This window comes from Homarus americanus, unplaced genomic scaffold (genome assembly GCF_018991925.1).
Source record: "Homarus americanus isolate GMGI-L3 unplaced genomic scaffold, GMGI_Hamer_2.0 scaffold30858, whole genome shotgun sequence".
Lineage (NCBI taxonomy): Eukaryota > Metazoa > Arthropoda > Malacostraca > Decapoda > Nephropidae > Homarus > Homarus americanus.
The window spans coordinates 2,001,417-2,023,627 of NW_024737697.1; the positions used below are offsets into that span (position 1 = coordinate 2,001,417).

General features: G+C 42.1%; 1 protein-coding gene and 1 long non-coding RNA gene across 2 annotated transcripts; both read right to left on the bottom strand.

The window, feature by feature from the left end:
- Positions 1 to 302: 302 nt before the first annotated feature.
- On the bottom strand, positions 303 to 12,946 carry LOC121873572. The gene is made up of 9 exons (XM_042377216.1): positions 12,867 to 12,946; positions 12,308 to 12,497; positions 9,273 to 9,472; positions 7,331 to 7,488; positions 6,718 to 6,907; positions 5,518 to 5,676; positions 4,324 to 4,441; positions 3,292 to 3,380; positions 303 to 865 (listed from the first exon to the last, which is right to left on the bottom strand). The coding sequence occupies exons 3-9, from the start codon at positions 9,391 to 9,393 to the stop codon at positions 696 to 698; spliced, it is 1,005 nt and encodes a 334-aa protein (XP_042233150.1). The 5' UTR covers positions 9,394 to 9,472; positions 12,308 to 12,497; positions 12,867 to 12,946; the 3' UTR covers positions 303 to 695.
- Positions 12,947 to 14,579: 1,633 nt separating this feature from the next.
- On the bottom strand, positions 14,580 to 21,676 carry LOC121873573. The gene is made up of 3 exons (XR_006090265.1): positions 21,598 to 21,676; positions 15,214 to 15,276; positions 14,580 to 14,780 (listed from the first exon to the last, which is right to left on the bottom strand). It is a non-coding gene; the product is annotated as an uncharacterized LOC121873573 (long non-coding RNA).
- Positions 21,677 to 22,211: the final 535 nt, after the last annotated feature.

Genomic DNA, 22,211 nt, shown 5'->3' on the forward strand with positions numbered 1-22,211 from the left:
CCTGCCTCTGTATATATACACCTTGTTATGTACTTCTCCTTAGTCTGTACTCACCCCTGAAGATGTGAATTACACGAAAGCGCTTGGGAACTTCGTGTTTTCTTTTTCCTTATGGTTATCAGCATATACCTAGATCACGCGTACCTACAGTGATTTACTTGCATATATATATATATATATATATATATATATATATATATATATATATATATATATATATATATATATATATATATATATATATATATATATATATATATATATATATATGCAAGTAAATATATTGATATAGATATCTGTTAATACTCAAATAATTACAGAGTGATTTTCACAAAAGTGATGAATGAGTATAAAACTATTTTTTATTAAATGGTCCCCAACATATGCTCAAGCTCATACTCATCACCACAATGCAAGTACGCCCCAGCATTACTTGCTGGGGTAATACAGTACAGTACAGTACAGTACAGTACAGTACAGTACATGGGTCCATCAGGACAGAGTTAGTACTACTCTTACATTTACTGTATACATTTCCCTTGGAATATTTATCATAAAACACTCTTGAAATTTTGGACTTAATTAAGAAATATTTTAATTTCACATAAACACTAATGATATGACTAAACAAGTAAAGTAATTGGTAGTTTCTGGCAGTCGTAGTCTCTTCAGGCAACCACACCTCTTGGGTGAAATTACTCAGTACAGGCCTGGGACTTGGAGGGACTGGGTTTGACGCTGGTCTTCAGTCTTGACAGGACTTCTCGTATAAAAAAAGTGATGAAGATGCCCAGAAAGACGAAGATTTCAATGAACGTGATGAACGAGCAGCCGAGGAAAACACCGGTGTAGCCTCCCAGTTCACCTGTGAGTGAATTCTATAGTGTATTACCTTTTGTATAAACTTGGTTCGCTAGCTTCATAAAGTACTACAGTATACACATACAGTATCAGTGGTCCATTACACATTTTCTTAAATTACACACCTCCTTCACCATGTCTCAACAGGTTTCCTGTATTTTTTAAGTTTCTCAGCTTCTTGGTACAGAAGAGCCTCATTATATCACGCATTAATAAACCATAATACAGTACTGTACCCGTATGGTGCAATAGCTGTATATAACAAACTTTTTTTTATTTTCAAAATGAAATTCAAAGTCTCTACCAGATTAAGAAATTGTACGTCAGATATACCATGTAATAATTTACCTGCACAGTTTCTAAACATATCTGACAAAAATATAATTTATCAGAAAACAATTCATAATCCAAGCTTCACTGGGAGCGTGTGCCTCCCAGGCCAGACCCCCTTCCTCCCACTCTCTCCCCCCACCTGCCTTCAAACACAATACTGTTGTGTTTAAGTGAAAACAAGTTAAAGATGAACACACACACACACACACTCCACAAGCATCGTTACGGATAGCTCTCATGACTTTCAAAGTGAACACTGTTGTAATGGGCCCCTGTCTCATCAACAGAACATATTATATAAATGGGTCAATATATCTGATATTATATTCAGATTCACCACCTTGATCTAAAGATTTCCTGAACAAGACCTTTAGTGGGGTGCAGATCTTGTTTGCCACTTCTATCACCTTGGTCTGTACTCCGTCCACTTCAGGGGCTTTGAATTATTTCAAGCAGGCTACTTTCCTTTTGGTGATTATCGTCTGTAATTGCTATCTCTGAACTCATTTTCCACTACTGAAGTATACAGCTACTTTCTCTTTGGTACTGGCGTGTTATCCATCGTTTTCTCTTTACTCCCGGCATACGCATAAAAGAACTTGGGTTGGGCTAATTTCTTCTCAGAATGCCGTTTATTGACCTAACTTCACGATTGACCACATTAAGGGATTTTTTTTTTACAACATAACCCGCACGTCTTGTATTTTTTCTTAGTCTTCCTTAGTTCTGTGATTCGTCCACCTGGTCTTATTCCCTCTTCTCTTTGTTTTTCGGTGTATATATTCCTCTACTGTTATCTCGAGGATTTTCATGAAGTTTTGCATCGATTCGTCAATGTTTGATTCCTGTCTACCGATTTCCTTCCGGTTAATTCTCTGTAGTTTGTCTCTCGTGAGGTGGTAGTCTCCATGGTTGGAGTCATATTATTCCTCCTTAACTATTTTCTCTCTATTATCAAAGATTCTATTCCATCTTAGTATGTAGTGGTCGCTGGCCGGGGATAGTTTCTCCCCGACGTGGTCCTCGTCCACCATAGCCGCCTCAGTCGTCAAGACTACAGTAAATCTAGAATGTTGTCTCCCCTCGTGGGTTTCGACACGTGTTGTGTGAGGAAGTCTTTTGAATGAGATCAAGGAATTCTTCTCCCTCGGCTTGTGTGGTAAGATGCACCAAGTCTATTGGCTCATTAATAAAATCTCCCATGATGTGGGTTTGTGCTCTAAATGCTGTCTGGATGAACTCTATGAAGATCTACTACTTCTTCCCCGAGGCTGAGTCAGCCTTATGGCACGCACCTACTGTCCGCTTGCTTTGGTTTTGTTCTATCAAATAACGCCAAATAGACTCGGATGATCCCATTTCGTTTAGCTCATCATTACCGGTTACTGGCAGGTGACATACAGTTGTACACCACCACCTGTCTGTTCTAAATGCTGGATGATAACCTGGTGAGTAAAATTCACGCTGCGACACATTCTCTCGACCCCAGGACTCGCTAATTGCAATGATGTCTGGTTGCCCTGTGTCTCATATGCGCTGAATACATTAGTCTTATTAACACGCTTCTGGCATTTGTGTACCAACAGTTGGGTTAAAAGTATTACTTAAAACTACAGCATGAATGTTAACATTACTTACAGTTGGTTCACCACCTGCCCCTATTAGTGGGAGGGCTGGTACACTACGTCGACGTCTCCCTCTTCCTGTAGCCTGACTACTTTACCACTTCTGTTGACTAGCTCAGATATTGATAAAAGAATTATGACAAAATATGGTCATGAGAATACAGCTATCATGGCTGAGGGCAGAGTATTGTACCCTCTTACACTTGGTGACATTGAATCTTAACAGCCATTTCTTCGACCACTCTTGAAGTTGATAAGAGATCTTTCTGTAGCTCTTGACAATCCGTTTGGTTCTTAATTTCCATAAATAACTTGGCATCGTTCACAAACATTTGTATGGAGGAGTGTATAGCTTCTGGCGTGTTTTAATGTAACAAAGAAACAAACAAACAACTTGTCAGCCCACGAAAGATGAAAAAAAAAAATTGTATGGTGGATGATTTCCTATCACTTTAATATTACTGATACTTACTCATAAATTCATCTATGGTTGAACGCCAGCACTTGACCTCGGTGTAACGAAGGTTGGGGAAGAAGGCCACCAACACCGCCACGTCACTCCTGCCAGCAAACATCAGAGAGCCAGTCATGAGACATTGATAATTATTTAAGATGTTAATGATTATTTTTTTTACCATTATTTATCATTTTCCTCCTTATCAGCTTACTGGCATTATAGTACACAGTAAGATGGTGTTGTGAAGGAGCCTCCAAGCCTCTGGTCACCTCCAGCCAGCTTACTCATCTAACATACACTTTCCTTCCCCTCTCCCCTTCTTCTTCCTTTACATAAGACAGTACATGCATTAACATACACCAAGTTCCTCCTTATCATACACATCGCCTTCCTCTAAACCCGTACGTTAAACGGATGAACTGTACTGTATGTTAAGTGGACGTTAATTTCACATATAAACCCGTTTCGTAAATTGACACAGATCCCAGAACATTGCAACCATTTTTGTATACCTTAAATGTCCTCAAATACTGACACCAGGTTAGTTTAGGTAAGGCAGTTTATTTTATCACACAGGATCAGAGTTTGGCCAAGTAGTAGTAATAATAGGGAGTAATTAGCTAAGGGTGCCACGGTACGAGTATATTGGAAGTGTTATTTTGTACTTGTCCCTCTTACAAAACTATACTGTGCAAAAAATACATAAAGATAGACACAGGTTACATAATTTGCTGCTGTAGTTTCATATTTCACCACCACCACCATACAGTATAGCACAGTACTAAGTTAATTAACATAATCTGAGTAACATATAGTAGTGAGTGTATCATGGCAGTCATCAGACCACTCAGTGTAGGTGGAACATGAACTTGTGTGAATATTACCATAAGTAGTTACCGTTTTACTGTATACCATAAGTGAAAGCTGTTTTGCTGGCATTTCTAAGCAGTCTATTTTAATTCATTCAGGAAAATGGCACTAATATGTTCATGAGTGTTTTTTTTTGTGTGGGGTATAATTATTAACTGTGGATCACATCAGACTCACCCGTTAGCAAGAGCAAACTCGTTGTTGATGTCTTCCCGGAGGTAATCCTTAATCGGCAGGTGAGTGGTCTGATATGTGTAGTCATAGCGAGCACACATGCGTCGACACCTTTGCTTTGCTGTGTACGCAAATGAAGCATCTCAAAAACATATTTAACAAAATGGTGTATTGGTTCATACTGTTTGATAGTTATAAACATGAGATGATTTGCAGTGTAATATGAATAGGAATTGTTGAAGTGATGTAGTGTAGTTGTGTGTATAGAGATTCTTGTTGAGGATGTAGCACTGTCTGGAACATGATTTATTAACATTATAGATGTGTTAGCAAGGGTTCACAAGCATATGTTTTATCCCATGGAAGAGAACTTCTCGTCAAATTCAGGTCTCGAGGATAAAGGTGTAGGTCAATCAACAGTCAGAGGTAAAGTTATGATTGGTTTACAGGCTAAACTTGCTGCTAAATTTAGATGGTGTGGCTAAGGTAGATACACAAGAACTGTAATAATTTGTGAACCTAAACTACAAAACTGGGCTGAACCTTAAAATATGTGGGGCTCACCCAGGGTCACGTGGTAAACATCTTGAGGGAAATTAAAGAATCCGATTAGTTTACTCTTTTAAGTTACCGGTATACTGTATTGTTCTCATTAATTCATTAAGTGACGAGTAAATTTCAGATAAGTTGAAGGGAGAAGGTGTACAGTACAGTACAGTACAGTACAGCACAGCACAGCACAGCACAGTACAATACAGTACAGTACAGTACAGTATAGTACAGTGCAGTATAGTACAGTACAGTATAGTACAGTACAGTATAGTACAGTGCAGTAAAGTACAGTACACTACAGTACATAGCCTGGGGGTGTGATGGTGGCTCCACATTAAGTGTTGTTATAGTTTTTGCTGAGTATTAACTGCTTTGATCCTTCATGTTGTTCAGCTTGAGGTATTTTACACAATACTGTCGTGTGTTTTATGAAGCGGATGCTGTTGCTGCCTTAAATTTTAAGAGGTGAACAACTCTGTTCCTCAGTAATGGTGTGTGAGACTAATGCCCATAAGTTGCAGAATATAGCTACACCAGGTTCAATAATGGCTGCTCTAACTTAGTGTTTTAATGAGTTATGGTTCTTTGTTTATTTGAAGAGTCTGGTAGAGATATCTTTACCTAAATATTGCCAAGACTACTTACCTTCCTGCCAGCACTGGTTAGCCTGAGACTGAGTCATGTTAGCATATCTCTCCTGAGTTGTGGGAATCTTGTATGTGATTGGGTAACTCATGTTGAGAGAGGTAAACATGAGCCCATAACAGTGCTGGTTGACATTCAGGGGACACAGTGGCCAGTTGTCTGTAAAGGATAATATTATATGATACAGTATTGGTAAACAGATATAAAGACCATTAAGAAAAGATAGAATAGGTTTTGTACACTATGAAATTGTTAAGTAACCAATTGTAAGAGAGACTCAGACACACATTGCACCAGTGAAGTAAAGTGAAAATGGAAGAGGAAATGAAGTTAGATATAGTATTTGAAGTAAAGGATGATATTGTTAGGTGAATGTGTATAGTTAATGTAAGGTGATTTAATTTCTATCTGTTTCGATGAATAATGCAGCTGACTATAAAGGATGTGATCTGTGATTCTAGTTTATGTTTTGTAGACTCCATCCTTCCTGCTGGCTTTAGGTAACTAGAGGTGTTTATAGCCGAACACAGATCTTGCCCACATCTCACTACCGCCTGGGAAGATATTGGAAGCATAATGTGTTGTCTAATGGTAGACCCTGCTGCCATATGTGACCAAGTCCCAGGTTGATGATGTGACTTTCTGCCTCATTTACACACAAGTGCTGGGTCTCAATTTTTTCTCTTACTTTGACAACACAACATACATATATCGTTTCTCACTATTGATTTTTTTTCATTTTAGTAGTTATTTATGCTTCTTTAATAATAATATTTATTATTATTATTATTATTATTATTATTATTATTATTATTATTATTATGATTATTATTATTATTATTATTATTATTATTATTATTATTATTATTATTATTATTATTATTATTATTATTATTATTATTATTATTATTATTTCGCCCCCCAGGCCCTGATGTGGGTCAGTGACCTGTGCCCGGGTGGGCTAATCCCTGTAAAAAAAAATGAATAACACAGGGGGTAGATTTTCATTCACTTAGTTGCCGTCAAACACACGCTCTAAACTTTCAACCTTCAGATAAATCTATGATTTCAGTTGATGCCAGATTAACCTCATGGCTGTGATGGGAAACATGATCAACATAGCCAATATGATCAACATAGCCAATATGATCAACATAGCCAACTTGCCACTGTGCAGGGTCTGGTGCTGACATGACTCACCATCTGAGTTATCTAGACCATAAGATGAACAGTTGCAGACCCGCCTGAAGCAGTAGCGAGTGGCCCCTACATCACAGTTTGGCTCAGTGTTGAGGAAGGATTCTTTGTCCAGGAGGTAGTTCACCTTCAGTGATGGCGTGCAGTGTGTCTCTGACCAGTCAAATACTGTCTTCATGCCAGTGTCTCGCACCTATGATAAACAAACTGGGTGAATAAACTTGGGTTACATTCCATTTAATGTGGGAAGGTTAATGGGAGCTCCGTAGACACAAAAAGTTTAAATTCTTTGCTCTCATAATAATGCTGTACTTTTCTTAGGGACCCTTGACCCATCCAGTATGATAACAGACACAAGGAAATGTTTTACAAGCTTTCCCTCGGGTGTACATCACAAAACTTTAGGATTGTACAGTAAAGTATACGTGTTTGATCACTGCTAATCTTTACTCAGGTATTTTCATATTTTTGCCTGAAGCCCTGTAACCGGATGGCCCTTGTAACACTATACTGACTGCTGACTGAAGGCTTCATGACCTCTCATAATGGCTGCCTGGTTTGAAGGAGGACAAATTATTTTGAGAGAGAAAATTACAATGAGGGTAGAAAGTCTGACCACAGTGAGGGCGACGTCCACAGCAGTGTAGACCCTTGGGAGGAGTGGAACACCTTGGCCCACTGCGACAAAGGATGGGTGGGTGTGGTTGCTGATGAAGGTCACCTGCATCCCAGTCTTTAACATAAGTGACACGTCCAGGATCCTTGGGTCAATTTCTGTCCACATAAATATTTTATTAGTCATTTTTGGAGGTACAATGAAAGACAAATGTCGTGTCGTGAAATTTGGTGAAAACATATCCAGAAGGGCTAAACTTTTGGTGCGCTCTGCCTTGTGGTAGGGGGGAGGCTCATAATGTTTCAAAAGTTATATTTAATCTTCGGACAAAACCGCGACACGACTTTTGTCTTTGTTTGTATAAGTTGATCACTCGTGCAATAAACAACATGCCTAACATCTTAAAAAATACCCCGTCGATGGGCATTTGTGAGAACTATAAGAAAACACTCGATGGTGAACATATTATGAAAATAGTTTTTATTAATAATCATGGTGGACTTGACCCTCATTAACTACAAGTGATGACCGCCAAGCAATTACTGTACTATTATCATAACACAATAGAGGTCACTTCTTTGGTCTTTCCTGAGCCCTCTCCCTCATAAAAGAAAATACAGTACAGTATTTTTCTGTCAGAGTCGGTCATAATATTAATGCACACTCGGTTAAATACTGCCCTACAGGCGGGGTCCCGTTGTCTCGCGAGGGTTGGTAGGCCTGAATGTGAGGCATTTCGTACTTAATTTGGTAGGCCAAAATTTGCTATTTCATTGACACTATTGAATTACTTTCTTACAATATGACTGGAGAATGTCAGTATATCTAGATAAGTTAAACTGTATGTTATATTAAATGTTCCACACACCATGGACTACAGTAACCATGGAAGTGGACGAGTTGCCATATAGGAATGCATTATATGTTTAGCAGAATTAATGGATATAGTAAAGGTATAAGATTATTTTGCAACGGAATTTCGAATCTGTATTTGTATTGCTACTTCACTTTGGGCTAATGCCACATTATGTCATTCTTTATTCGTATTGTAAAATATACCAAGCTGTTCCGAAACATCTGAATAGCTCCACAGTTTCTCATGCCGTCATAATGGAACCCGGCCCAACGACGTTATACCATACGGTCGAAAATTCCGGAAAGTCTAGTACCGGGTTTCGTTTCAGAGTGCCGATCACTTGTTTCGAGCACGCGTGGCCGAACTCATACACGCTCAGGGCGACCAATGCGAGAAAATGCCTCAGGGGCCTTTTTGAAACACTTCGTTTGTAGTGTCAGTTTGATGCGAGCAGGGTGATGCGTTAGAGACTAGAGAGGGAGACATTTACTCACCTGGGTGATGTTGATGTAGACACACCTACTCATTATGGGTAATTATCCAGGCTGTTTATATAGAGGCACACACATCATCAGCGAGAGACTTGTACTGTATGTTGCACGGGTTGCAGGATCAACTGGTATAGTGTAGTGGATGCTGCGTCAGTTTACTTGTATTTGCTATAATACCGTTGCCAAAAAAGTGCTAGAAACATACTTCACTACTGTACACACACACTGCCTTGTTTAATGCTGTACACTTCGTTGTCGGGTAGTGGTGGTCCTCTTTGACTCGGTAATAGGATAGTACTTTGTTATTAACAGGCGGCATCGGGGTAATTAATGATCATCTTAGGTGTTGTTGAAGAGTGTAGCCTTACATGACCTTTAACAGCGAAGTCATACTCGTGGTCGAACTAAACACAGCCAAACACTGTACCATTAACGTATGATTCCAGGGACGCTGAATCACAGGGCTTATGACGATGAATTTTACCGTATTTACACTTCAATATATAATAAAGCACCAAACTAATTTACTAAACAGATTTTGTAGTGTTAATCTTGTTGTTTGGTTAAAATCGTACTATTATTATTTTCCACTCACCTGGGTAATCATCTTGGGTAATGTTGACGAAGAGTGAGAACCCCAGATACTCTCCCTCCATAGCCTGGGTGTGGTGGGCGTCTGCGTAGTAGGTGTAGCATTTGCCCGCCATGGTAGGCATTGGGATGAACGCCTTGCAGCACTCCGTTGAATTCGTCCTGGTTGTTCCCAGCCCACACCGTAACACTACTTCCTCACAGCTGCCAGTCACCCGGGCCAGGGATGTGTGTATTATTGTGTATTGGAAAGGAAGGGGAAGCATAGGGAAGGTGGGAGGATGAGGAGGGAGAGAAGACTAGGAGAGACAGATGGAAGGAGAAGGGGGGGAGGGGATAGGAGAGAGAAAGGGAGGAATAAGGGAGAGAGATGGAGGGAGAAAGGGAGGAAAAGAAGAGAGAGGTGGAGGGAGAAAAGGGGGAATAGGAGAGGGATATGGAGGGAGATAGGGAGAAATAGGAGAGATGGAGGAAGGGAGGATGAAGAAAGAATGGAAGGAACATAGGATGGATTATTTAGTTACAGTACAGTATTGCAATATGGTACATTATAAATAAAAGGTACAGTTGATACAGGCAGTGATCCTTCCTCTACCCAAGGACAGGTATAGATTCCCAGAACATAAATACAATATTACTTTGCCGCCACTCGGAATCAAGTATGACGATCATCCAGTTATTATACAATGATATGAGTTATTAAAGATGTCACCGTCGGTAGGGTGAGTTTTGTAATTTTTAGTTGAAAGACGCTGTGGCCCCCTTGTGTGCTTGAAGGTTGTATGATCCTCTAATTTATGGCAGGGAAATAATTAACAATATTTTTGGTAATTTTGTGACACCTGGTATATTAATTGGTGATCTTGTAGTGGATATCTCCCCTACAACTACAACTGCCGTTTGTTGCTGACTAGCCGACCCCTCTTCGAATTCCCCAGCTTACTTCTCGTGGTCTAAGGTCGGCAACCAGCGCCGCCTAACAGAGCGGAGGTCAACTATCAAGCCAAGCCTACCCGCACTATATAAGACCTCACCTGGCCGTGACCTGCCCTTCTTCTACCTACAGCCACGCAGCAAGCAACACCTCCTCTGAGCACGCTCCCCAACCAGCTCTCTCTACTCCATGCTTGTAACCACGCTGCCACTTCCCAGCACCAAGCTGCACTGTACATCCAATACAATATATGTACAGAGAGCACATTGTGAGTTTCCTTTCTCCAACCCATCCTGAGTGTGAACCAACTTCTCGAAACCCCACAATCTAACTCAGAAATATATCCACACGTGACACCAAGTTTGACCCATTTCTAATATTGTCCTCATTCCTTGCCCCCTCACCTCACCCCCTCCTGCCTCAGTATAAATTGCTTCCAGTAAACCTCACAACTTGTGTCATTTATCATAAATAATTATTAATGTAAATATTTCAGACTGTGGCCTGCAATTTGCTGTACATCTTCTGCCATCAATCTCCAGAGAGGATGAGCAATTTGTGCTTCTTCATTCCCGTAAGGTAACTTTTTGTGTTGTTAACTGTCTAGTAGCAATAAGCGATTACCATAATTTTAAGATTTTTTTTTAGTTGTCTCGTGTATAGAACTTCAACAAAGTATGTGTTAGTATAGTACAGTACTGGTATACATTTCATAGATGTTTCATGTAATACATTTATTGATTCACATCTTTACTTTTATTGCACGAAACTAATCAACCAATTAATGTTGCTGACACCTTTGTTTCATCTGGGAACTCCCCAAGAGGGGTTGTTCAAAGCACCTACTGTATATCCTAACAACTTTCACTGAAATGAGTGTGTGAGTGTGTGTGCTCGTCCACACAGTTGCCCGACCGCGTGGTTAGGTAGCCTGCGTCGTGTCAACACACGGACCCCAAACAACTTTAAATACCTTAAATAAGTTATACAGTAAAATAATTTCGTAAAATAATGTGTTATCAAACGTTTAACAAATATTTCTAAGGCGTATAAATGTTAAAATATATCAAATTAAACTTTTGAGTCATTTACAAAGTGATGGTCCCGATTACACTCTGTTCCTATTAATTCTTATGGGAATTAATATCCTGTCATTCGTTAAATTACTCCCCGAGTCTTTTTCCTGTTCCTTATTAAGCTTGGATAACGAGGACCCCTGTACCACAAAGGGGTTTAATATTTTCTCATACACCCTTTAAAGGGGTCTGCTATTTCAATCACTAGGAATACCCTTTTTATACTTCTCTTGTACCTTTTATGTTTAACCAACAGAGATGTTATTTAGAAATATATTAAGGGTTCATACATAAAATATCCCTCTATAACCAGGGAGGGGAAGGGAGGTAACCAATGAGCCCTGAAAGATATAGGGCGCCACATGGACGTCTGGCTCACACCTCAGCAGCGAGAGACTTGTACTGTATGCTGCACGGGTTGCAGGATCAACTGGTATGGTGTAGTGGATGCTGCGTCAGTTTACTTGTATTTGCTATAATACCGTTGCCAAAAAAGTGCTAGAAACATTCTTCACTACTGTACACACACACTGCCTTGTTTAGTGCTGTACACTTCGTTGTCGGGTAGTGGTGGTCCTCTTTGACTCGGTAATAGGATAGTACTTTGTTATTAACAGGCGGCATCGGGGTAATTAATGATCATCTTAGGTGTTGTTGAAGAGTGTAGCCTTACATGACCTTTAACAGCGAAGTCATACTCGTGGTCGTACTAAACACAGCCAAACACTGTACCATTAACGTATGATTCCAGGGACGCAGAATCACAGGGCTTATGACGATGAATTTTACCGTATTTACACTTCAATATATAATAAAGCACCAAACTAATTTACGAAACAGATTTTGTAGTGTTAATCTTGTTGTTTGGTTAAAATGATACTATTTGGTGCATCGTTGCTTTTCCAGTTACGAGAATATTCAACTTAAGAACCTTTGAGAATCCTAGCCCAGGGTCGCCAACCATTGCTACATTACATACTTCGTCTCTTCACGTTAGGAAATCCCAAATTCAGGGACGGACGGCAGTACCTGTAGGATATGGCGTCAATGAGCTGCGTGTAGGTTAGATTATGGGTACGTAGTAGGTGAAGGAGCTGCTCATGTGACTCCTGCAGGAACGTCTGGCCTTCAGCACTCACCAGGAACCCCTCCTTCAGGATAAATGGCGACCCGGTGGTGACGATGAGGTAGTTGGCAAGGCCGGAAGAGATGTTGAAAGCTGGTGGAGACAGAGGAGGGGGCGTTGATTGCCGTCCTGTAACACACCACCCAACCCAACCCAACCCAACCCAACCCAACCCAACCCAACCCACCTTACCTTATCTAATTTGGACTTAACTTATTTAACCGTAACTTAATAATTTACCCATCTAAACTGACCGTACCTAAGCCGCATCATATTAATGGTGAAGGACAGGTGTGTGGTGACAGGTGAGAGAGGACACATGATGACAGGTGTGAGGTGACAGGTGAAGGAAGACAGGTATGTGGTGACAGGTGGAAGAGGACACATAAGGACAGGTGTGTGGTGACAGGTGATGGAGGACATACTAGAACAGGTTTGTGGTGACAGGTGTGTGAGCTTTACCTTGCAGTTTCCGTCTGGAGAAGAACTGCCTGTTACATAACACTCCGGAGGGCAGCTGAAGTTCCCCAGTTGTGCTTATCTTCACCGTTGTCTGTGGGGGAAATAGGTGGTGGTCGTGAGGAAGAGGAGGAAGTGATCGTTAGAAGGAGGAAGAAGAGGGAGAGGGAGGAAGGGGCAAGTAAGTGAAGTGGGAGAGGATAATAATAATAATCTTAGACTCAGATGAATAGGAATAAAGTAATGGTGTGATAAGTGACCCGGGAAGGACAAGACTCACAAGTGACATAACTATTTACTTTATGGGAGAGGGAGGTGGGGAGGGGGGGAGGGGGGTGGGGAGGGGTGGGGGTGGGGGAGGGGTGGGGAGGGGTGGGGGGGGGGGTGGGGGGGGGAGGGGGTGTAGGGGGGGGGGGGGGAGGGGGGTGGGGAGGTGGGGTGTGGGGGGGGTGTAGGGGAGGGGGTGGGAGGGGTGTAGGGGGTGTAGGGGGTGGGGGGGGGTAGAGGGGTGGGAAGGGGTGGGGGGGGTATGAGGGGGTGGGGTGGAGAGGGGGTGGGAGGGGAGGGGTGGGAGGGGTTGGGGAGGAGGGGGGAGGGGGGAGATGGGGTAGAGGGGTGGGGAGGGGGAGGGGAGGTTGGGGTGGGGAGGGGGTAGGGGGTGGGGAGGGGTAGGGGGTGGAGGGGGGGAGGGGGTGGGGGGTGGGGAGGGGTGTAGGGGTGGGGAGGGAGTAGGGGGTGTAGAGGAGGTGTAGGGGGTGGGGAGGGGTTGTAGGGGGGTGGGGAGGGGTGTAGAGGGGGTTGGGAGGTGGGGAGGGGTGGGGAGGGGTGGGGAGGGTGTGGGGAAGGGGTGTAGGGAAGGGTGGGGAGGGGGTGTAGGAGGGGGGGTGGGGAGGTGGTGTAGAGGGGGTGGGGAGGGGGTAGGGGATGGGGAGGGGGTGTAGGGGTGGGGAAGGGTGTGGAGGGGTGGAGGGGGGAAGAGGAGGGAGGGGGGGGGTTGATTACATGCAACAAGTAATCACACACACATGATTTCTTTGGGGTTGAATCATAGTAGGTAGTAGGCAGCTACCAAACAGGGAGGTACTACCGCCTGTGTTGTCTAATGGTAGACCCTGCTGCCATATGTGACCAAGTCCCAGGTTGATGATCTGACTTTCTGCCTCATTTACACACAATTGCAGGGTCTCAATTTTTCCTCTTACCATTGACAACACAACATACATATATTGTTTCTCACTATTGATTTATTTTTTTAGTCTTTGTATTTATTTATGGTTATTATTATTATTATTTTTTTAGTATTTTGTTATTAATTTTTATGAATTATTATTATTATTATTATTATTATTATTATTATTATTATTATTATTATTATTATTATTATTATTATTATTATTATTATTATTATTATTATTATTATTATTATTATTATTATTATATTTTCGTCCCCCAGGCCCTGATGTGGATCAGTGACTTGTGCCCAGATGGGCTAATCCCCGAAAAAAATCTAAACTGTATATTTAACTATCTAACTGGGCAATTAGCCATATAAACTGGGTAATTAGCCAACTAAACTCGGTAATTAGCCATCTAAACTGGGCAATTAGCTAACTTGCCACCTAGAGTCCTAGACCATACAATTAACCAACCAAATCCTGGCTAATTGAACCATTATAACACACCGACCATCATGACCTTAACGAAACTAGCCTGAGACTTTGGATCCCTCCTGATGAAGTCAAGGAAGAGTCTGCCAGCGACGATTAACAGGAGGATGAACATGGTGAGGGTGGCGATGAACCAGAACACACCCAGCAGGTTCCTTCTGTTGTTCCACACGTGGCCGATCCCATGAGCCGTCGACTCCTGACACATCAACTCTGACATCCCACCAAACGATCTCCTCCGTATGAAGTCCTGTTGACGGTGTGAGGGAGGGATAGACGGAGTGAGGGAGGGATGGAGTGAGGGAGGGAGGGAGTGATAGAGGGAGTGATAGAGGGAGTGATAGAGGGAGGGATAGAGGGAGTGAGGGAGGGATATGTGGAGTGAGGGAGGGACATATGGAGAGAGGGAGGGATAGATGGAGTGGAGGAGGGAGAGATGGAGTGAGGGGGTGATAGACGGAGTGATAGAGGGAGTGAGGGAGAGATAGAGGGAGTGAGGGAGGGATAGATGGAGTGAGGGAAGGATAGATGGAGGGGTATATTGAGTGAGGGAGGAATAGTCTAGACAAAAAAGTGAGACAGACTTTTGTTCTCCTTCCAAACTTTTTTTCCGGTTTAAGATTCAAGTATCATCAATATGTATGAAGTAAAGTATTTGTTTACATATATATATATATACTCACCCTGTCATACTGCAGGTGCGGCAGGTGTAAAGTCTTCTTGCGCCTGGCGGTGGTCGTCATCTTCTGCAAGGGTAGTTGGGTCATGTCAGTGTGGTCGTGATGAGGTGGTTGGGTTTTTGTGGTCATCAGAACAATAGGCGTGGGTGGAGTGGGGTGGGAGGGGAGTTGGAAGGGTAGGTGGTGAGAAGGTCGGGGGATATATGATATACAATCTCACTTCTGCAACACAATTATCATTTACAATTTACTCTCAGTGACACGTCGCCTTTCTTTTCTGTTCTTAGCCTACGAATTTATACATGACAGACAATAAGTACGCCTCTTCCTCTTCTTCCTCCCCTCCTTCTCTTCTTCCTCCTCCTCTAAACATCACAGATCCACTTCTATATAAGGAACACCATTATATCTGTGACATGTCGTAATGCGAGTGAGTGGAAGTCGTGATACCGGCCTCCCACTACCAGCTCCACTTTCCCGCTGCGTGTGTCATTATTCTTAGAAGGGTCGTATGCTATGATCGATAAGCTATTTGCTCAACCCTATAATTACGTAAATATTGAGCTTCAGTAACTAGTGTAATAATTCTTTGCCGAATTGAAATAATGATTCGTCATTATCCAACGTAAGTGTTCGAGAATATTGAGGAAGCCATCGTGTGGTGCCAGGGTGGGTGGGACTGTATTGTATATCACACCTTCTGTCTCTCCTCCAGTCTTTACAACACAACGTTAATGTTTATTGAATGTTGAGTTACAAAAGCAAGTACTGTAGACCAACCCTGCAGGTGCAGTTATGAACCACTGAGGAAAGATGTCTGTCTATTGTGAGTGAGGAGTGGAGATGTCAAACTAGAATAGCCACTATATGAGCCAGTCAATGTATGGTGAAGAAGCGCCTTCACGTCGACAAATTTTTACCGGTCTGATAGTCAGGAAAGGTGGGCATTGGGCTGATTAACGCAGCCCTAATCGTCCGGTGAAGGTGAAAATACACGTTAGATCCCTGGGTGTGCGGTGAGGGCAGCTAAGTGGTCGTTCTCGTGTGGCTGCCCAGCAGAGAAGGTCAACTCACAAACTGTTGGTCAGGTAAGGTCAAGTCAAGGCCTTAAACTGTCTTTGCAACACCGTCAAGGCTATAGGTAGGAGAATCATTCTTGGTAACGTTTACCTCCGAGATTATTATAAGGTATTGGCCAGTAGGGTTAAGACCGAGATAAGAAAAGCAAAGAGGAATAATGAACTGAAGGTAGCAAGGGAGGCGAAGGCAAACCCCAAGGGATTCTTTTAAATGTATCAAACTAAAACACGAGAAAAGATTGGACCAATACAGTCAGATACCGGCGAGCTAACTGATAACGACGGAGAAATGAGCAATAATCTGAATAAATATTTTTCAACAGTTTTCACCACCGAAAATTTAAACATGATACCCGAGGCACCGACCATATACAGAGATAGTGAAGAAAATAGATTTAGCGAGATAGTAGTGACTAGTAACGATGTTAGTAAGCAAAAAGACAAACAAAAGCCTAATAAGTCACCAGGTCCAGAAGAGATATTTGCCAGAGTATTAAAGGAATGTAAGGAAGAGCTTAGTATGCCCTTAGCAAAGTTGTTTAACATGTCCTTAAAAACAGGTGTAGTACCATAATCCTGGAGGATAGCGAATGTAATATCGATTTTAAAAAAGGGAAAGAGATCACTATCCTCTAACTACCATCAAATCAGTTTAACATCAATTGTAGGCAAATTACCGGAAGCAATAATTTTAAACTATTCGAACTCACCTGGAGAAGCACAAGTTGATCAATGATTCCCAACATGGCTTCACAAGCGGGCGTTCATGTCTAACTAATCTATTAACATTCTTTTCATCTGTTTTCGAATCAGTAGACGAGGGGCACGACTATGATGTGGTATATCTCGACTTTAGCAAAGCCTGCGACAGAGTCCCCCACGAAAGACTAATAAGAAAAGTGGTGTCTCATGGCATTGAAGGAGATATTCTAAAATGGATTAGGGCGTGGTTTCAGGACAGGAAAAAGCGAGTGAGCATTAACGGCACTAAATCCGATTGGAGCAACGTCACTAGTGGAGTACCCCAAGGCTCAGTACTTGGACCATTATAATTTATTATATACATAAAAGACATAGATATCGGCGTAGATCACAACCTAAGTAAATTTGCTGATGATACTAAAATAGGACTCCGCAAAACTACAGGAGGATTAAAAAAATTTTTCGAATGGCCTGAAAAATGACAGATGAAATTCAATGTGGACAAATGTAAAGTACTCAGTCTAGGAGATGTAAACAGAGAAACCCGATACCAGATGAACAACGATGCTATAGAGAAATCCGACTGCGAGAAAGACTTAGGAGTAATGATAAGTAGGAATCTTAAGACCAAGTAAACAATGTGTATTTGCTCGAAACAAGGCTAATAAAGTACTTGGGTTAATACAAATGAGTGTTAGTTACAAGACTAGCGAGGTCATCCTAAAACTATATCTTGCGCTTGTGATACCTTACTTGGATTACGCAGTTCAGTTCTGGTCTCCGTATTACAGAATGGATATAGAATCCCTAGAAAGAATTTAGAAGAGAATGACAAGTCTAATCCCGGGCATTAGGAACCTTGAGCACAGAGACAGGTTAAAGCATCTTAATTTGCACTCCCTCGAGAGACGTAGAGTGAGGGGCGATATGAGAGAGGTGTATAAATGGAAGTCAGGGCTAAACAAAGGGGACATTACAAAGGTACTCAAACTATCCAACCAGGAGCGAACTCGTAACAATGGTTTTAAATTAGACAAATTTATATTTAGGCGCGAAATAGGTAAACATTGGTTTCGAAATAGAGTAGTGGACGAGTGGAACAAGTTACCAAATATCATCATTAACTCGAATACGCTGGATAGCTTCAAACATAGGTTGGATGGATATATGAGCAATAGAGGTTGGGTGTAAATGGGACTGCCAATAGACCAGCTGCAGTTTCCTCCATTCTTAGGTTCATGTTTGACGTCCTCCATGAGTGCAGGGTGGAGTCTCGACTGACGGGAGAATGGAGTCGCCAGTTATGATATATATAACATCATCATCCAAATAGCATTATTGTTCGAGCACTGACAGCTGATGAAACACGATACACTCTCACGGAGACTTTATCACAAAGCAGGAATTCTATACGACTGAACCATCATGTATGACCCGAGGTTGACCAGTCACTGCATGGTAAAGTTATGGATTACCTGGACGTCTGGCCACACAAAATTACAATTCATAGTTGTACATTATGCCAGACTTGTGTGGCCATTGTGACAACAGTTGAAGAGGAAAGACGAAGACTGTTGCCCAGACGTAAATAAAGACAAAGTTCTTACACCCACCACTATTCATGTTTCACGGGTCGTATTTCTTATTTAGGACTTCAACAACCACCTGACACACACACACACACACACACACACACACACGGAAACAATAACAATATAATTAAGGGTAGTTACATTAATAGCTCTCATTATATCAGCGGTCAAAACTGTACTGCAAAAACTCTTACTCGTATAATTACCTGTATTAAAAGATTATACCAACAATTAAGGAAAAAAGCAACAATCCAGGCACAATTAGTCTCAGTCCTCGCCTCATTAATGACGCTAATGGCAAAATAACGAGACATCACTTACTAATTTACCCTCATTTTTCTTTTACCTGGACGTGCACAGTAATGGCCAGGTGTACAGGCTTAATCAGCGAATCAACTACAAACCCGATTAGATGACACAACAAATATTATATCGACCTCAAGTTGAACAGGGTTAAGGCTGAAGGAATCTATACCTGCTCCTGACAAATTGAATGTGACTTGAAAATTAATGTTACTTAAATTCTCACGTTACCTTATGCATTTTTTTATAATTAAGAATATGAATATTTCTCTACTTTATTATGGATAATATTCACCCTTGCATATTTTTTTTTCAATTAATATTTTCTTGCATTAATGTTTTTTTTGTTTTTTACACTCACCAGATATGTATGATAAGTCTGCCGACATTCACTATTCTGCCACCATTCACCAGTCTGCCACCATTCACCATTCTGCCACCATTCACCAGTCTGCCACCATTCACCAATCTGCCACCATCCACCTGTCTGCCACCATTCACCAGTCTGCCACCATTCACCAGTCTGCCACCATTCACCAATCTGCCACCATCCACCTGTCTGCCACCATTCACCAGTCTGCCACCATTCACCAGTCTGCCACCATTCACCAATCTGCCACCATTCACCATTCTGCCACCATTCACCAGTCTGCCACCATTCACCAATCTGCCACCATCCACCAGTCTGCCACCATTCACCATCTCCTGCCACCATTCACCAGTCTGCCACCATTCACCAGTCTGCCATTCACCATTCTGCCACCATTCACCATTCTGCCACCATTCACCAGTCTGCCACCATTCACTATTCTGCCAACATTCACCAGTCTCACCATTCACCAGTTGCCACCATTCACCAGTCTGCCACCATTCACCATTCTGCCACCATTCACCAATCTGCCACCATCCACCTGGGGTTATGATCACCATGCACGAGGGGCAGTATCACATAACTGCCATGCATCATCGTCAACTCGTCACCCAGTCCGAAATATCGAGGTGTTTCTTGTGTCTGATTACTACATTTGGGAGTCCTGCGTGCGCCATTACCACCCACTTGTTGCTAGTGGAGGGGTGAGAGGGACGAGTCGTGAGAGGGAGATGGGAGGCGAGTGGTGAGAGGGAGGGGGACGAGTGGTGAGAGGGAGATGGGAGGCGAGTGGTGAGAGGGAGGGGGACGAGTGGTGAGAGGGAGATGGGAGGCGAGTGGTGAGAGGGAGGGGGATGAGTGGTAAGAGATGGGTGTAAGATTACTGCCAACTAAAGCTAAATTAATTCAGTCTTTATCCAACAACATCCTTCCAAATCCAACTTTTTTAAACCACCGTAACTCATATTAACCAAACCCACCGTAACCTTAACACGGGTATAGGTATGGGTTATGAAAATGTTCCGTGTTACCTAGACACTACAGGTGGTGGTACAATTAGTCAGAGAGGGATTGTAAACACGTCGGGAAGGTTGTGGGAGGAGCCACTAACTAGAGCGGCCAACACCTGGTGCCCGGTATTAATGGTCAAATTATTATTATTACAGTGTCCACAATGTCCTGTTGCCACTGTGTACTTGTTCTTCAATGCACTTTCAAATGAACAGTTATCTATTATTGAGTGTTCACTGTTAGAAAGGTAAATGTGTTGTGGGTACAGTATACAAACGAAGTATAAATGAAGTATTTCGTGTGAATATCCATCAGTAGACTTAGAAGTAACACAAGGGGTAGTGTTCATGGTTTAATTATTGTAGATATTACTTCCCGTCTCCTGTTGAACCTTCTCACACTACCTGAACCACACACAACACAGGGAGGTATGACTGTCAACACAACACAGGGAGGTATGACTGTCAACACAACACAGGGAGGTATGACTGTCAACACAACACAGGGAGGTATGACTGTCAACACAACACACACAACACAGGGTATGACTGTCAACACAACACAGGGGGTGAACTGTCAACACAACACAGGGAGGTATATGACTGTCAACACAACACAGACTAACACAACACAGGAGGTATGACTGTCAACACAACACAGGGAGGTATGACTGTCAACACAACACAGGGAGGTATGACTGTCAACACACAGGGAGGTATGACTGTCAACACAACACAGGAGGTATGACTGTCAACACAACACAGGTAGGTATGACTGTCAACACAACACAGGAGGTAGGTATGACTGTCAACACAACACAGGGAGGTAATGACTGTCAACACAACACAGGGAGGTATGACTGTCAACACAACACAGGGAGGTATGACTGTCAACACAACACAGGGAGGTATGACTGTCAACACAACACAGGTAGGTATGACTGTCAACACAACACAGGGAGGTATGACTGTCAACACAACACAGGGAGGTATGACTGTCAACACAACACAGGGAGGTATGACTGTCAACACAACACAGGGAGGTATGACTGTCAACACAACACAGGGAGGTATGACTGTCAACACAACATACCGGGAAGAACTTGTTGCTGCTGTTAAATTATTCACAGTTTGTAAGTGCGCATGTCAGTGTGAGTCTGTCTGCGAATTTTGTGCTTGTGTGTCTAGATGTTGGTTAAGATATGTATAAAATATCGATTGAGTAACTAACTTCACTATGTGTGTGAGAGAGAGAGAGAGAGAGAGAGAGGTAGGTAGCACTCCGATATACACTGCACTCTCAAAACGAACTTAAGGTTATATAAACGTACCAGTAAGCTGAGGTATGTGTGTCGCCTTACTGTGGTCAGCGTCTCCTTGCGTTACCTCCTGCTGTTAAAACTCCTTCCCTACTGACCTCTCATGGCAGGGCAGACCAGACCGCCCGTCCCTTATATACGTATCGGCGGATCAATTAATTTGGGCAGAGCTGTCTTTAACCAGCGTCATTTCACTTAGTCAGGATTATGCAAATATTACCTGGATAATGAGGTATTGTATAGAGCACTGAGGAGGCGATGAAGGGCGTGTCACTCCGTTTATAGAGACGCTGTTAGGGTGGTGATTAGTGCTCTCTCGTCTTTACAACGGGGACTGTGAACACCAGCGAACAATATCACACGATTGGCTAATTCATTAATCAAGGAAACGAGGAAAAATATCATTTAGGCGTATTTTTATTTATATTTTGAATAATAAAAAAATTAAATATATTTCATTTATAGAATTTGTTATTCATTGATAATTCTTAATAAACTCGTAGAATAAATTACTCGCACATGAAGCAGGTTGATAAATTATTTGTGGGTGAACCAGCGATACGCACCAGTAGCAAGCAGCAACGTGTGTCTCAGGAAGGCTATAGAAGGTCTCGTATTTGCATTCG